The following is a 17,108-nucleotide window of genomic DNA, read 5'->3' as shown; positions in this document are numbered from 1 at the left end:
CACAAGTGTCACCTGACCCAATCCCTGGAAACTGGAAATATCCTACTTGGTACCATCCTGTAGCACTGATAACAAAAATCCCATAGACTCTTTTTTTCATTTGTTTTATTAGCATCAATATATACAAAGTGGAAAATGACTTAATTTCATTATTCTAGCTTAGAAAGTTTGTTCTGCTTTTTATTCTGTTTGATGATAAAATGAAAATGAAAGAAAATTTCCCAGGAGAAAGCCTACCTTTGGGGATGCTGGACAACTTGTAATATCTGACCTCAAATGACCCATTACACCTCATCAGGACATAGATGGGTCGTGCTCTTTGGATGTATCCCAGGGAAAGCCATTTTTGCCCAAGGGCCGTATATCAGCTTTAAGCTACCCACTCTTTGCCAAATCCCTCCTCTATTCCATTCTCCTGGTTGTGTGGCCAGTTTTCTTTCTTCTGAGCTGCTTGGCAGGTTTCAAAGCTATCAGCATGATGTTCCATAAGCTCTCCAAGGGGCTGACTTCAAAAGCACTTCCAGGTAAAGTACATCCATGGGATTAAGTAAAGATGGCTGTCAGATAGCAATCAGAATACTTAGGCTGGATAAATAATTCTACCAAAAAGGAAAAAGGAAAAGAAAAGGCTGAGCTCCAAGCTGAGGAGGGTTGAGTGTGTGCATTTTTAAAGCACAGGGTGGTAGCTGACAATACAGCCTGTATGAATTAGTGTGTAACACACACCAGCACATGCATTCTCTGAAGTTCACACTCTCTGTAAACATATTTCCCCGCTATTTTAAGAACGAGTGACTTGTAGGAAGGCTCAGTCCATTCTCAAGTTTCTCAAGAGGGTATTCTGTCCAAAAATATTTCATCCTGATGGGTTTTGATTTTGATCTTATAAAAACAGACATAGATGAACTGTGATGAGATGCCTCATACATTTTTGGCACTAATTTTTTTACCTTTACATATTACAAATACACACTTAGATATTTTAAAAAGAAAAAATAGACACCAACCTGTCTTTTCAATCACACTGCACGTTGCTGAACTTGCATGACCCAACTCTAGGCTACAACAAACTTTTAAAACATAGTTACAAGTGCTGTATACTAAGACAGAGCTAGGACATTGGTCTCTTGAAAAAAAAATCCCCCACCAAAACACCATCTTCTCTATCTGTCCAATAGCCAGTAAGAATACCTGGGCCGTGACCTGGCCACTTTCAGGGAGCAGGGTTAAAAGAACGATTTTGTATCTTGTCAGTCTTACAAAAGGCAAATGTTTAGTTTTCACCTAACCATGGAATGTTCTAAAATCAAATATTATTAATAGAGTTCTTCCTTGCAGACGACTCAAGGTTAGGGTTAGAATAAGCATCAAATAGAAATCGAAGCGAAGGTTGGATTTCTGCCTTTCAAAACAAGGTTATGTTATTTGTCTTGTCTTTCTCCAAAGCAACATTGCTCACCAGTGGCCTCGAACGCCTGTTCTCTGGTTCTTTCATAAATGGGGTGAGCTTTAGGGGCCTGGAAAACAGGCCTTTGTTGTCTTCTGCTCTGCCCCATAAATGCTTCTGCCTTCGGGAGCACACATGTAGGACTCTTCTCTGGCAGACTCACCCGTAGGATTGAGGTCTGAGCTGTAGTGGGGCAGGGGTTGCATAAGACCAATTTCCTCTCTTGCTCAAGATGTTCCCGAAGCAACTGCGAAGATACGGACTCCTAACCATTCTCTTTTGGGCTTGGCAGCCAGCATGGTCCCTTCTTTGTTTGAAAACCAGCAGATTTAAAACAGTTCTAGAGAGCAAGGGAGGGCATCAAAAACCACTGAACCTGTGCCTGCCTGGCTGAGCTGTGCCCTGGCTGCGTGGTTACCACATGACACCAGGGAACTGAATCACCCCACATGGACCATTCCATCTGTGCACCTTCACCCTCTGCCTTTTCATAAAAAAACCTCATATGTAGAAAAGAATCTTCTCAAGAGCCACACACTCACAGTTCCACTGGATTGGGGCAAAAGGACCCTGATAAAATCTCAAGATGCTCATGTAACTGGATACACTGCAATGACTTCCTGGTTTGACCTGAAATTCCTCTTCCTCTCCTCCTTGATGCTCAGATCGGATGATGCAGAGTCCATGGTACAGTTTGTTGTGATTTCAGCCCCTGGTCCTATTGTCTGAAGCTCCACAGTCAGCATCCACACTGCCATCCAACATACGAAGTTCCAGAGAACAGGACAGCAGGATCGTCCTTCCTCTTCCTCCTAGAGCCTTCCCCCCCTGGGAGATATGGCCTCTGAAGAGGACATCTTTTAGGGAAGCAGTGCATTTGACCATCTCCTATGCTGTAGGCCAAGATATCCCAGAACCCCAGGAGGAAAACCGCTCACCCCTGAACTTCAGAGCACGGCACCTCCTCTCTCCCAGCACGAGCCCTGTAACTGTGGGGGTGAAGCCGCCTGTCTCCCATGCCTGCAGACTTATTATCCTTGCTGGAGGGTGGCCCTGCCCAACAAGGCGATCGATTCTGGCACTTGCATAAATCACCAGCTCTGTCATCATCGAAGGAGTGTCAAGGAAAAGAACGTTTTATTAACCCAATTCCTTCAACCAATGTACCCCTTCACCCCATTTCCTCCTTGGAACTCTTAGACCTCTCATCTTCTCTAAAAATTCTCCTTTGTCACTTATCACCTTTTTAGGAAGAAAACATTTTCTTCAGATTTTGCCAGCATCCAGGGAGGTCAGGGTGGTACAAGAGAATGTTTATGTGACATCTGGGCTGCCTTCAGAAAATCCATGAGACAGAGGAGATGGGGTATGGCATTTTAGGAGCTGGTAACATTAGAAAAGATGACACGGAATCTGTTTTGGACCAAAACAAGGAATGGGCTTAAGTACCTGTGCTAAATTCCAACCCGTGATAACCCAATGAGAAACACCCTTTCCAACCTAATCTTGGGAGATAGATTTGTACCCAAAACACTCTGGGCATGGATGCCAAAGATGTGTGCAACTTGATGCAGCCTCAGCATGCCATTGCTGATGACGGGAGAGACTTGATGTGTTGTTGTTGTTTGTTTGTCGCTGCTGCTGTTTGCCACTTTGCAGATATTCCACCTGCCTTGGGAATGGAGGCTGTCAATGAACTTGGCTGCAGCCGCAGTACATCAAACCACATCTACTTCAATCTTAAATATAATAAATACAGCAAAGAAAACAGTAAATCTTCAATCAAGAGTCTAAAGAGAAGACAGCAGACACTCCGGGGTTTCGATCAAATGCCACATGGTCTCTGGATGGATGTCTTGAGGAGGTTGTAACCGAGTTCATGTCTGTGAGCTCCCTTCTCTAGTGCAGCTCTTTAGATAGAAACCTCATACTCTCTGGTTTCCTGCAACAAAGAGAGGCACAGATTTGTTAAGCCTTGTGTGGTAGACTGACACTGCACTGGTTCCAGTTCTTCCTCCTTCCTGTGTCCATGACCTCGGCTATGTGAACTGCACAGCAGTTCCACTCTGCCCCTGACTTGCTTCTTCTCATAGGTTACAAGACCATGGTATGCACATGGGAATGTGTTGTGTGTACCTGTCTTACTGCCATCACGCTGCTCAAGGCATGATCTGTAAGTCCCCATAGGGGGTTAAAGGACACAGAGAACAGAGCTGGGTCACTCAGCCAACAGCCAACAAGCTTTGACACTCTGCTGAGATCAGGCTACATCATTGCCCCATGGACTGGGGAGCACATGGGTGCTTTTGCTTTAAGATATTAAGTTTGGGATTGTTTGCTACTCTGCATTGTTATAGACCTAGGTCATTGATATGATCTACCAGTAAATATTAATAAGGTCTGAGCTCTCAATGCTATTTTTCTTTTTTAAAAATTAGTACATGTTTGTGAAACCTAATGAATATATTCATTGTGGGGTGTTGGGATGTATACATATCTCATCTTCATCCCTTCTATTTCACCTTCCTCTGCTCTCCTGCCCTCTGCCCCGCCTAGACCCCCTTTCCATTTCCACAAAGTCTACTAATTGCCATTTTTCATCAGCCTCACCTTTTCTGAGGATTTGAACACAAGCTGCCTAGAGTATGAAAAACATGCGCTTTACTCTCTTTTTTTGTTTGCTTGCTTGTTTTTTGTTTTGTTTTGTTTTTTTCCTGGTACTGGGAATCGAACTCATGACCTTGTGCTTGCCAGGCAGGTGCTGTGCCACTGAGCTAAATCCCCAGCCCATGGGCTTTACTCTCAGTGCACTGAAAACATCTGCAATGTGTGGGTGGTGGCCAGGTATGCCATTCCAGGCTCCAGGGCTGAGGAGCAGGGAGACAGAAGGAGCCATGGCTCAGCCTTAGAAATGGTCACTGTCACCTGTTTTAATGGAATCTTCAGTTCCCGCTGGGCCAACACAGAGAAGCAACCACTTCTACGCTTCTCAGCAGATAGGAGGTGTGGAGGGCAGACTTTACAGCAGTCCCCACCTGCTTGTTCTTGTGTGAGCTCCTCCTCCTGGGAGGGCTGTGGCTAAGATGTCACTTCCATGTTTGCATTACACAGGCTTGCGGCTCCCACCTTGCTAGGAGACTCAAGTGTGAGCTGCTGTGTGGAGAGGGCCACATGGAAAGAACTGAAGGTGGCTTCTGGATGACAGCCTGCAGCCAGGTGTGGTGGCACACGCCTGTAATTCCAGCACTGAGGCGGGCCGAGGCAGGAGGACTGCAAGTTTGAGTCCTGTCTGGACTACCTAGTAAGATGCTATCACAGAGTAAAAAATAAAAAACAGGCTGGGAACACAGCTCAGGGGTAGGGTGTTGGGAGCGGCCGAAGCTGGAAAGTAATTACACGCGCAGGACGAAGCCAGCCCAAGAACACGGGAGCTCCGAGAACATGGGAGCTCTGGAAACACGGGAGCTCCTCGAAGCACGGAAACAAGCCGTTGTAGCTTGTTAACTGATTGCTGGGCAGCGAGGCTGAAATTAATCAACCTCTGACGGGTATAAATAAATGCTCTACTGTTTTTGGGTAGTTACCCTTCTCCGCTCAGAAGAGAGAGGACCTCTGCCTGACCCCAGCTTTTCTCTCTTGTCTTTTCCTCATTCTCACCACCGTTCCTTCCCAGGGTACAGCAAGAACCCAGTGGATCCGTACAGTAGGGTGTCCTTAGGTTCAATCCCCAGTGCCAAAAACGAACAAACAAACAACAAGCAAACACAACAGTCTGCTAGAAATGGAGCCCCTCCATCCAGCTACCTGGAGGAACTGACTGGTGACATCTAACACATGAGCCTCGGATGAGCCTGGCAGACCCAGCTGGGATACTCACAGTGACCCACGAGCCCCGAAGCAGCAGAGGACCCTGCTGAACTGGGCCCGGATTCCCCACCTATAGAATGATGAGATAGGGAACATGTGCTGCAACGGGCCCCTAGACTTGTGGTACTATTGTTACACATCAACAGATAACTACACAGAGGGACTGGGTTGGGGGGAAGGTGAAACAGCGGGAGCAAGGACAGGTCATTTCCACCCCTACACACATCGGGAGGGACGGACATCATGACACAGTGATTGTGAAGAAGTGGTCTTGTACAGTCATGATCAGCCTCTGGACCTTTGCATATACCCCTCCACCTTCCCGATGCCCTCTTCAGCCAGTTCTACCCATCTTCCATTTCTCAGTTTATGATCACTTCCTCCAACACATCTTTCCAGCCCCCTTCTCCTCCCCCATCGTACACTCTCACAGCACCCTAATTGTTTCATAGTCTGTAAATGTGATCATTTAGCATAACCGAGCTAGTCATGGGCAAGTCTGATGGCTTGAGGTTTGCGGGGAGGCAGCAGGGTGAGTGCAGCCCGGATGCCAGCTGGGCACTTTGGCTTGGTGCCCCACTGGCCAAATTCCTTCTTCCTCTGGACCTCCATGTCCTCATCAGTCAAAGATACATGACTGTAGAGTTCATCCCAGAGAACCGCAAGTGTGCAGACCTTATGCACTGGGTGTTGGGCGCATGGGACATATATTACTATTAGTGATATTTATCTTCTTTGCAAAACTGTAAGCTTATGGGGGTGGGAGCTGAGCCTGTAGTCAAGCACCACTTAAGGACATGTGGTCAACAGCAGACTGCAGAGCCAACAGTGGCCCCACAAGATAATAACAGGTGGAACGATGCCTCTTGCCTGCTGATGCCATGCTGTTGCAGCTCAAGGCTTCCCTCATGTGTCACGATGCAGGTGAGAACAAGCCTGCTGCGCTGCCACCCTTATGGAAGGATGGCACCTATGGTTAGACACAGTACAGCACACTTGGTAATGATACTAAATGACCATGTCACAATGTTTCTTCCGTGTATTTACTGTGCTGTAATACTTCTACTTACCTAAAAAGGTTACTGTATGTGATGTGACTCTGACAGCAGTCACCTACATCTCCTGTGTCCTGTCTCTCTGTCTCTGTCTGTGTCTGTCTCTATCTCTCTCTCTGTCTCTCCCTCTCTGTCTCTCTCCCCTCACCCCTTCCAGTGCTGGGATGGACCCCCTGGCCTAGTACATACCAGGCAACCATTCTACCATTGAGCAACATCCCCAGCCCTTTTCATTTTGACAGAGGGTCTTGCTAAGTTGCTTGGGCTGGACTTAAAAATTGGGAACCTCCTGCCTCAGCCTCCTAAGTAGTTGGGATGACAGGTGTGAGCCACCATGCCTGGTTTGTGTGATCACTTTGAGACATCACAGCGAGCCAAGTGTGATGTCCCACACTTGTCACCCTAGCACTCTGGGATTTGAGCCCAGTCTTGGCAGCTTAGCAAGACCCTGCCTCTAAATTAAAAATTACAACAGGGTTGGGAATGTAGATCAGTGCAAAGGTCTTGGGTTCAGTCCTTGGTGCTGTGAAACAAACAAACAAACTGGAATGAAAGAGCCACAGCGAGTGATGGACCTCCACCATATGGGTTTGAGGATGCCACCCCAGGATGTTGACACAGTGATCAACAAATGGCATGGTTCTTGGAATGTATCCGGCTGTGAAGTGAGTGTACTTGGTTCAGCACTGTGCTCCCAGTATCCAGCACTGGGCTGCCTTTCAGGGTTATAGGAAGGCTGCACTGTGTCCTCAGTAAAGCACAGGGCTCAGCTGGACATGTAGGGTGGCCACATGTCCAGGCCACCAGGGCACCTGACGCCTGACCATCAGGCTCGTCTGCAGGTCTTGGGAGCAGCCCTTCCTTGCCATGGGCTCCCTGAGGGCGAACAGCCTCCCGGGATCCTCCTGGCCCCAAACATCTGCAATAGCCCTGGGAGCCTGGTGGTGAGCACAGTGGGGGATGCGGTGAGCACCAGCAGAACCTCAGCTGGGTCTTCCGCTGGCGGCGGCACAGTGGGTGAAGAGGGAGGAGGTGGGACAGAAGGAGGGCGACTCACCCCCGTCTCGTAGATGGGGTTGTCAAACTCGGTCTCCACGGTGATCTGGCTGTAGGGGTGGGAGTACATGAGGGGCAGGCGGAGGCTGGAGTAGTAGCGACACCTGGAGAAGAGATGGGAGACGGGTCAGCTCCCCTGCAGCGGGAGACCCATTGCCCTAAGGGACCAGAGCAGTCTGCCCACTTCCTGAGCTCAGGCAGCTCTTCCCTTTGCTGTGTTTACCTTAATGTGTTAGCACTCACTCGTCTGCTTACTCCTCTTCCCCCTGCACTTGACGGGAGCCCCCTGACGGCAGGGATGACTCACGCCTGCCTCAGGCCCTCTGCGCATGCCCGTTCCCCACCTCCTCTCCCACTCCTCTGCGTGTTACTCACTGAATCATGTTTACGTCCTTGCTCACATGTTTTTCCTTTCTCAGTGGGGCCTCTCCCACCTACTAATTTAAAAATTCAACTACCACCACTCTGCCAGAGCGCTTTTTCTCTTTCCAGTTTTCTTTTCCTCCCTGAGTCTTTCACCTTCCAATCTACTCCACGCTTTCCTTGTATATTTTGCTTATCATCTGTCTTGTGCCAGTAGAACCTGAGGCCCACGCGGGCGAAGACTCCTTCTGTCGTGTTCACAATGATGTCCCCGGGCCTGGAAGTCTGCCCGGCACACAGCAGCACTCTGGTGAGCGTGACCCTTGATGCATCAGTGACTCTGCCAAGCTTGGTCTACACATACCTTCTTCATTGCATGCAAGTCTGTGACCTCCAGGGCCTGGGACAGTGTTCGGTACCCACTCAGTTGTGACTGCATATTGGAGGGCTACACAGATGAGTGAGTGAGTGATAGAGTGACTGAGCCGGAGTGCCCAACACTGAGAACTGTCCGTGCCCTCCATGAAAGGAGAAGCTCCTTGGGACCAGGACAGGTGTCTGTCTTGGGTGCTAGCTCATGCTCAGCCCTCCTGCCGGGGGCCCTTGGTCTGTGCCCAATGTCATTACCTGCCCTGCAGAGATGAGTGGAATTGAATCATCTCTACAGTCATGTGAATGCTACTATTCCTGTTCAAAGGCTCCAGAGCAGACCTGAAGCTCTGAGGTGACCGCCCAGTTCCCCAGGGTGCTGCCTCCCGCCTCAGCCTACCTGGTAATGTAAATGTAGGCTCCTCCCAGCAGCAAGGAGATGATGAGGACAGGGATGAAGATAGCCAGCGCCATATTTCCTCCTTCCAGGGAAGACTCGGCTGCCGCTTCTGCTACTGAACACACAGCTGCTGAGCCTCTCAGCCTGCGCATGCCCTGCCCCGTGGTACCCCGCCGCCTCTCAGGAGAGCACCCCAGCCCCTTGCCCCTCCCATGGCCTACAGAGGACTACAGGCCCCCCGGAATGGGAGAGTCGCAGTTAGGAGCCTCATACGTCCATGCCCACTGGAGGGTAGGGTGCAGCCCGATCTGGTTAAAATCCCGCTCTTGAGAAGAGCCGGAGAAATCCCTAGAGTCGAGGTGCGTCCTTCAGCCCCGCCGGGGGCTGGCGGTGAGCATTGCTGAAATCCGGTTAAAATCCGACCCAAGGAAAGAAGTGGAGAAAATCCCAAATGCAAATCTGGGCTGTCCGTGTGTGTGTGTGTGTGTGTGTGTGTGTGTGTGTATGTGTGTGTGTGTGTGTGTGATGAGGCCAGGTCAGTTGCAAGTTTTCCAAGCAGGAGTCCCTAGCGCGGCTGCTCCCCGGGAGCTGTTTCACAGCGCTCTCCTTAGTGTGCTGCGATTTCTTTGCCTGCTTACTCCCCGCCAGTGCATAGTAGGCACACAGCTACTTCAGGGCCTTTGCACATGCGGTTTCTCTGCCTGGTGTCCCCCTCTCCCACTTATCTGCACGGTTCACTCATTGTCATTTCAAGTCCTTGCTCAAAAGTTGCACCCAGCTAGGGCGCCCTGCAGAACTCAGACTCCAATCCAAGATTGAACCTGGGCAGCTGGCATAGCTCTGCATTCTGCACACCCCAGCTTCAAGACGCAGCGCTTTCTCAGCCTCTGCCACTCATTCTCGGGGAGCACTCAGAGTCACCTGGAGGCTCCCATCAGGTCACAGCACTTGTGGTGATTGGTAGGACCATCGTAGCTATTTCAGAGACTGGACGTGCTTCCCAGCACAGCTGCAGGGGCCTCACATTGTTTCTGGAAGCTTGGCCTCCAGGGCTCCTCTGCATTCTCGTAGCTGCATCTCACAAGCTTAGCTGTGTTCCAATCTATAATCCATTAACCACCTCTTTATGAGGTCTGAAAAATCAATGCTAAGCCTGATGATGAATAGAAGCCCACAAAACTGGCAATGGCGCTCAGCCTGCCTGAGCGAGCCCAGCCCTAGGGGACGTTTTCATGGTTCACAGGGTGGCGAAAGGCAGCCGAGGGCCATCTCAGGTAGAGAACGGCACCATGAAACGCCCGCTATTTTCCAAGCGGAATGACTAATAGCTGCTCCCCCCGCACCTGTATTTGAGCTCTGCCTCTACCTGTGCGCATGACCACGTTGCTTGTTACAGGGACCGGCAACCGGTGACACGCAATTCACAGAGCTCCCGATGAGACCCCAGGAATGACAATGACAAGTGCTTAATTGGCTGGAACATTTTGATAAGTGAAACAATGGATTTGATTTTTTTTTTTTCTGACATCACAGTCTGAAGGAGAGGTTTTACACCCAATTTAATGAAAGTGCCGAAGGTTTTCTATGTGGAGGGGCCGGGAAGGAATCGGGGAGCAAGAGCGCGGAGAAAATCATGACGGGCTCTGAACCACATCCCATGTTAATAAGCGTCACTGGGGAATTTCCAATAGAGGAGACGGAGACAGATGCCTACGTTGGGGAGCAGAAAGATCACAGGAGAGTGGAGCCTGGGGCTGGCCCTGGGCTGGCCCTCCTCTCCTGCGGCAGGAGGGCGCTCAGTGTGGACAGGGCAGGACCGGGAACACTTCCTGGCTGGGGCAATGGACCACAGGGCTGAGCATCTCGGGCTCCCCTCACTGTGTGCAGAGCTGGTGTCAAATACCTCACGGGTACATTTAGGACGTGAAGTTGCAAAACCACTTAGTTTTTTCTTTCTAGTTTCATTTGCTTGGAGGTTATTTGTGGTGGTGTGAAGGCAGACTTTATTAATTACTTTTTAAAGCACCTGGGTCAACACATTTCAAGGACCCACCCTCGTTTCCTGCTATGAGCTTGATGTATGGGGTCTTTTTGTTACGGGATGGAACTCACCTTCTAAAGCATGTTCAAAACTGTCTTGATTAACTGGAAGAGAGATCAGAAAGCGTGGGTCAGTGCAAAGTGAATTCACTCTGTGTGAAATGAAGCTAGAGAAAAAAATAGATGAGGAAGCCCGTGCCACACTTCGTTAGTTAAGGCTATGTTTTCACTGGTCTTCGACTACCATCATCTGTAGGATCTGCTCACCTAAGTTCTCAAGGGAAGATGAGGCAGAGAACAAAGTTACGAAAACACTAATTGTAATAATGGATAATTACAAAGCACCCAATATTGTGCCTGGAGCTCTGTGTATATCCTCCCATTTAAGCTTCAACAGTCTCTTGAAATAGACACTACTATCCCCACCATTCCACAGATGAACAAACAGAGGTTCAGAGACATGCAGTGACTTCTCTGACATCGCACGGGATCTAAGGGATGAAGGAGTGGTTTCAAGTGGGATTGTTTGACTTTCGCCTCTGCTCTTAACTATTCAGGTCAGATCTGTGCACAGTTTTCACATGGAACAAAATGCTGAAGAGACCCTCCCCAAAGGCCAGCCAAAGGGGTCACCATTTCCCTGCTGGAAATATACGTTTAGGTGAACCTCCTTGTATTCCGTATCTGTGGACTAGGCTTTGTATTCCATGCGGAACTCTGTCATTAACTTGTATCTCCTAAAAACCCTGGAAGTTCAAGACCATGGGGGACGGCGTGCCAGGCCCAGACCTCACTGTCATCCTGGCAGCTGGGCACAGAAATATTCCATCAAGGATGCAAAAAACCTGGAAGTGGAGCTCAGGGGAGAATAGATAGGAAAGGTGTTGGCTACATCCATGTCTGACTAAATCCCAAGACTTCCTGATTAGCGTGCAGGTTGCTCAGTCAGACACAGAAAGTTAGATATTGTATGGTTTCTCTGACATGAGAAACCCCCAGTATGAATTGATTAAAGAGTAGAGGGAAGCAGAGACCACAGAAAATGGGGAAGTGGGCTTCTCAAAGAAGGGGACGGGGCCAAGGGAAGCGGGGAGGGCAGGTGGTGGGGGGAGGGGAAAGGGATTGAAAATCATCAAGAAATAGATAAATAAATTCCCCCAAACAAAGGTAACGATCATGAAGAGCGAATGTACACTAGCAGCAGCAGCAACAACAAACAAAATCACCAGTGTGTGATGACAACTGAACCAGTTGAAAAATACTGGCCAACAGCTGCCGTGGTCTGAAGGTCCCACATGTTAGAAGCCGGATCCCCAGGCTTGCATGTGGGTGGTGTTTGGAGGTGGAGACTTTGGGGGGGGTGTGAGGGTGAGAGGAGGTCATGGGGTGGGGTCCCCACGATGGCACAAGCAGCTTTCTAGGAAGGGGATGGGAGCTCTGTGCTGGCAGGCTGGCTGGCTCTGCCATGGGTGCCCCCCCATGCTGTGATGTGGCCGGGAGGCCCTTGCTGATGCTGCTCCAGGCTCTTGGGCTTCCCAGGCTCCAGAACTGTAAGCCCAACAGACTTCTCTTCTTTATATATTACCCAGGTGCAGGCATTTTGTTATAGCAGCAGACAACAGACTAAGATAGGTGCCAGCTGTGGAGTGCAGGAAGGGCAGTAGGCCACCCTACCAGAGCAAGTTCAGACTGCAGCCAGCCTGACCTGGCCCCACAATGCCCCTCGGCCCCATGCCCATCTCTGTACCTTTGCAGACAGGCAGGGGCCCGTTCCAGTGTGACGGTTGCCCCAGGATGCAGCGGATGGTCACTTCGCCCATGAGCTCGAAACCTTCGTAGCACATGAAGGTGAGGGACTCTCCCGGGAGGTACAGCCGCTTGTATAGGATCTGGTACCCATTTTCAGGCAGCCCTGGGTTGTCACACGCCAGGGACTCCTCCGCTGAAATACAAGACAAACGGGGCTCTGATGAGATGAAGCCAATCAGGTGTGGGGGTGGGGACTCCTGCTCAGAGCCTAGCTCAGCCCACCCTCTGGAACTGTTTCCCTTCATTAAACCTGCCTTCCTCTCTCCTGCCTCTAGGTACACATTACAAACAGGCACAGGAGAATAAACTGAGCTGTGGAGTCTGGGTTCAAGTCCGGGTTTATCCACTTCCTAGCTGTGTGACTTCCAGCAAGAGCCAGAGCCTTTCTGATCTTCAGTTTTCTTATCAGCAAAACACAAATATCAGCCTCACAGGGATCTGCAGGATTGAACGAGGTAATAGGTATGAAATGCTTAAGATGTTCTTGGTGTGTTGTAGGTGTGCAGTAAACTGTACATTTTGGTGGTGTTTCTTTAAGAAAAGTTCTCCGTTCTCATTTTATACCTAACCTGTTCATCCAGTGTATGAAGGTCTGGTCTTTCAATACTTGTTTTTCCTCCTCCATGAACCTTTCCCTGATGCCTCCTGCCACCAACCGAGTCCTTTCTTCCTCCACTGGCGCTGCATACTCTGTATTATTTAACACAGTGCCTGCCGGCCTTCCTGGAGATGGGCTTGTTAAGGCGAGTGGGACCCTCAGAGCCCACAGTAGGAGCCCAATGCTAACTGGTCCGACCTAGTCAGCTCACACCGCCATCTGGTGGTTACTCCCTGAAGCTGCAGACACGAAGTCCCTGCCGGCCTATGGGGGAGTTCAACCTGCAGCTTGAACCCATTCCAAGCCCACTGTGTATTCAGTTCTTTTCAGCACCCAGGGGGGATGCGCAGCCAGCAACACTGCTTTGCACAAAGGACTATAAATCCTAAAAGATTCACAGACTTAGAAGAATTAAAAATTTAAAATCTAAACTGTGGTCAAATTCTCACCCCGTTAACATCGACATGAGCCTCTTAACCATGTGGAGTGTAGGAAGAGTTAGATACATGCATGTTGTGTACAGCTAACCCCAGAACTCTTTTCCTCTTGCCAATCTGCAATTCTTCATGCATCAAACAATTCCCCGTCTTCCATGCCCCAGCCCCTGGCACCCACCACTTTGCTTTCTGTCTCTACGAATCTGACTGCTCTAAGGATCTCATGCAGGTGGAATCACACAGTACGTGTCTTTTGGGCGCCAGCTTATTTGACCGACCACAGTGTCCTCAGGGTTCATCCCTGTGAGGGCTCGGGCCAGAGCTTCCTTCCTTTGGAAGGCTGAATGCTGCTCCCTTCTATGGATGGAAAGCTCTTGCATACTCATTCATCAGCGGGCCCTCGGGCTGCTTCCACATCGCAGCCATTGTGAGTGCTGCTGCTGTGCCCCTGGGTGTAGAAACACCTCTTTGAGTCCCTCATTTCTGTTCTTTAGCAGGTAATACCCGGATGTGGAAGTGCTGGAGCGTATAGTAATTCTATTGTTAAGTTTCAAGGACTTGCTATACTGCTCTCCACTGAGGCTCTGCCTTCTGCATCCCCACGACAGTTCCCATGGGTTCCAGTTCTTCCACTTCAGATCCTAAACAGTCAATCTTTTCTTCTGGCTTTGACCCATGTCTTCGAGTATCACATGCAGTACCTGCTGTGGATCTACCTGAGAGACAGGAGGGGAGGAACTGTTATCAACAGCTTCAGATCCCGGCCTGATTAGTGAAACTCCCCCGGGAGGTGTGCTGTGCCTTTTACCCAAAGTGCTCCCGGGGGATCGAGTGGAGCAGTTTCTATCACTCAGTGGTGCAATTCCTGCCATCTCAGCCCTGCAGACTTCACCTCAGGGCGTGGAGCAGGGGCTGGCAGCTTCCCACTGAACATCCTGACGGTTGTGGAGAGGACGTGGCTTCCTCAGACTTGGCTTCCGAGGCTCTGCTTCATCTTCCTGCTCGGACTCTTCCCAGCCCCAAAGGGAACTGGTCTCATTTGCCGGATGGACAGTGCTGTTCTCCCTGGGTGGCTTGGTCTGTGCTTCTCCCCTGCCCTGCACACCGCTCCTCCTACCTACGGACGAGCACAGTGACCAGCGCTAACAGAGCCCTCAGGGACCACCGCCTCCCAGTCCACTGTCCTTGAGTGCAGGTGGGACCTGTGACTCGCTGTTAACCAACAACAGGGCAGAAGTGATGGGATGGAGGTCACTACCACAAGGGCGCGTGTGTCTCGCTAGCAGATCATCTCGGACTCAGACTATCAGCCACGCTGTGAGCCACCCCGTGGGAGGGTGCATGTGAAGGACAGAGGGGGCTCTGGCCAGCAGGATGCAGAGAACTGCGTCTTGCAGACAACCATGTGAGTGTCGATTTGGGTCCTTCTTTGCTTAAATCTTCAGAAAAGACTCCAGCCTTAGGGTCTCTCTGTGAGCGTTTCCAGGCCAGAGGACCTAGTTCTGCTACCCACAGACTCCAGGCCCGCAGGGGCAGCACACTCACAAACACATGTTTGATGCACCTCATTCTGCAAGATGAATCTCTGGGAACCCCTCCAGAGCCAGATCTGTCTCCGACGGCGTGAATTCCCACATCCCATAACCTGCACGGACCTGCAACTGTTCCATTCTTTCCTCTGTATCTCTTTCCCACAGTGCAAACTGCTATGATGCTCACGCCAGGAATACCAGTGTCCGGCACAATGCCTGGTTCTCAGGACACATTAAATTCTTCAGTCAACCAATGATTAGTGAGCAACCGTTATGTCCTAGCAACGGGGGACACAGAGGTGAATAAAACAGGTAGCACCCTTGTCTAGGGGACCGTGGGTGGGAGGCACACTGTAAAGTGTGGGTCCTGACTGGAACCTTTCCACCCGTGAATATGACTTACAAACTGGCTCTTTTTAACTCGTGCAATGTAAAATTTAAGAATAACCATTGAGTTTTCACAGATCAGGTTGGTTCATGTAATAATCAAGATTTTTGGCTTCTTCTGAAGCATCTGGTGATCAAAGCACTCATACAATGATTGATTAGATTTTTTTTTTTTTTTTTTTTTTTTTTTTGAGACAGGGTCTCACTATGGAGTTCAGGCCTTGAGCTCACTTTGTAGCCCAAGCTACATCTGTGGCCCCTCCTGCAGTGATTCGCTGGTGGATTTAAGTAGCAGTTTTCTCCTTAAACCAGGAATGAGCTTCATTTTAGCCACAATCCCTACCACTCCCTGTTGTCTCACACACTGAACACACCTGGCCCTGCAGGCTCTTAGCTGTTATCACCTTTCCAAGGGGCACATGCATGAAAGGTTGAAGATGTTTTAGCAAAGATATCACTACTCATGAAGAATTTGGGTTTTGATCCCCTTGAAATGGTGGTGAATGGGAACCTGGCTTCCACCCTTGAGATGGAAGCACTTTTCCTTATGCTTCATCAGCCGTTAGGAGCTGTTTTCTCCCCACCTTGGACATCCAGCTGGTAGGTCCAGAAGCCAGACCCTGGAAAGGGACTTTCCAGGTCACTGCGTGGCTGGAAGTGCATCTTGTGTGACCACCCTGGCAGGTGCTCACATGCTCATCCAGAAAGCTTTCATTGCTGGGCATGGTGGTGGCACATGCCTGTAATCCCAGCACTCAGGAGGCTGAGGCAGGAAGATCGTTGCAAGTTCGAGGCCAACCTGGGCTATAAAGGGAGCTCAAGGCCAGCCTGAACTACACAGCGAGACCCTGCCTCAAAAAGACAAAAAATCCCCCCAAACCCCCCAAAACAGAAAGCATTTGCTAAGCACTCCCTCCATGCCTGGCAACACGTCCAGCAGGGTCAGGAGGCGAATCAGATACTATTCCTGCCCTGCACTGCTTGCAGTCAAGAACTCCAAGGAGTCCAGCGAAGGTGTCAATAAAAAGTGGCAGGTCCTGTTAGACCCAGAGGAGGCACCAGCGCAGTCGAGGGGGGATGGTTACACAGGCGGTATGAGAGTGAGCAGAGTGGGGCTGCACGCTTTCTTGGGGAAGCAGGGATGGGGATGGGACCCAGGCCCTCACACACACAAACACTGCAGTACCGAGCTGCATGCTCATATCTGCATCTTTTTGTGGTAAACGTGAGTGGCGTCTGGCTGAGGACCAGCACGGGGCATGGTCTAATGGTTCCTCTGAAAATACTCTGAAAAAACCCTTTGATTCTGAGCCGAGCAGAACTCATGGCTGCATCAGCAGCAGCCTGGTACACAGTAGGTGCCTAGTAAGTGCTTCTTCGAAGTCAGCTCAATTAAAGGAGGGTCGTGAAGTAAAGCGCTCGGCACCAAGTGTTCAAGGGCCCAGGCTGCAGATCCCAGCTGTGTATCTGTGAGTACAATAGCCTCTCGGAGCCTTGGTTTCTTCATCTGCAAAATGGGCTCTTTTGGGTTATGATGAAGATTATGCAGGCTCCTACATGTGAGCAGAGCACAGTATGAAACCCCGGGAAACCCCGATTCTGCTTATGGCTGTTATAGTTCTTGTCCTAGTCTCACACCAACTCCCCTATTGCTTACTTCATAAAATTTCTATGGACTGTTTCCCCATTTAAATTGTGCTATAGAATTTAGCCTCAAAAAAAAAAAAAAAAAAAAAAAAAAAAACAAA

At 49.8% G+C, this 17,108-nt stretch overlaps 1 protein-coding gene across 2 annotated transcripts in view; it reads right to left on the bottom strand.

Annotated features, from left to right (window-relative positions):
* Positions 1-88: 88 nt before the first annotated feature.
* Sez6l (seizure related 6 homolog (mouse)-like) overlaps positions 89-17,108 on the bottom strand; it is a 176,648-nt gene continuing 159,628 nt past the window's right edge. Inside the window, exons 13-17 of one of the 2 annotated variants that reach the window (XM_005396140.2) lie at positions 12,345-12,539; positions 10,670-10,702; positions 8,558-8,672; positions 7,427-7,529; positions 89-3,389 (exon numbers count right to left, since the gene is read on the bottom strand). In XM_005396140.2, coding sequence (XP_005396197.1) covers positions 3,360-3,389; positions 7,427-7,529; positions 8,558-8,672; positions 10,670-10,702; positions 12,345-12,539 — 476 coding nt within the window. In that variant the 3' untranslated portion in view covers positions 89-3,359. The remainder of the gene's footprint in view (positions 3,390-7,426; positions 7,530-8,557; positions 8,673-10,669; positions 10,703-12,344; positions 12,540-17,108) is intronic. The other variant, XM_013520286.1, reaches the window with a different exon arrangement.

Source organism: Chinchilla lanigera, unplaced genomic scaffold (genome assembly GCF_000276665.1).
Source record: "Chinchilla lanigera isolate Chin_1 unplaced genomic scaffold, ChiLan1.0 scaffold00054, whole genome shotgun sequence".
Taxonomy (NCBI): domain Eukaryota; kingdom Metazoa; phylum Chordata; class Mammalia; order Rodentia; family Chinchillidae; genus Chinchilla; species Chinchilla lanigera.
The sequence above is the reverse complement of the archived record's forward strand: the minus strand, read 5'-3'. Positions and strand labels throughout refer to the sequence as shown.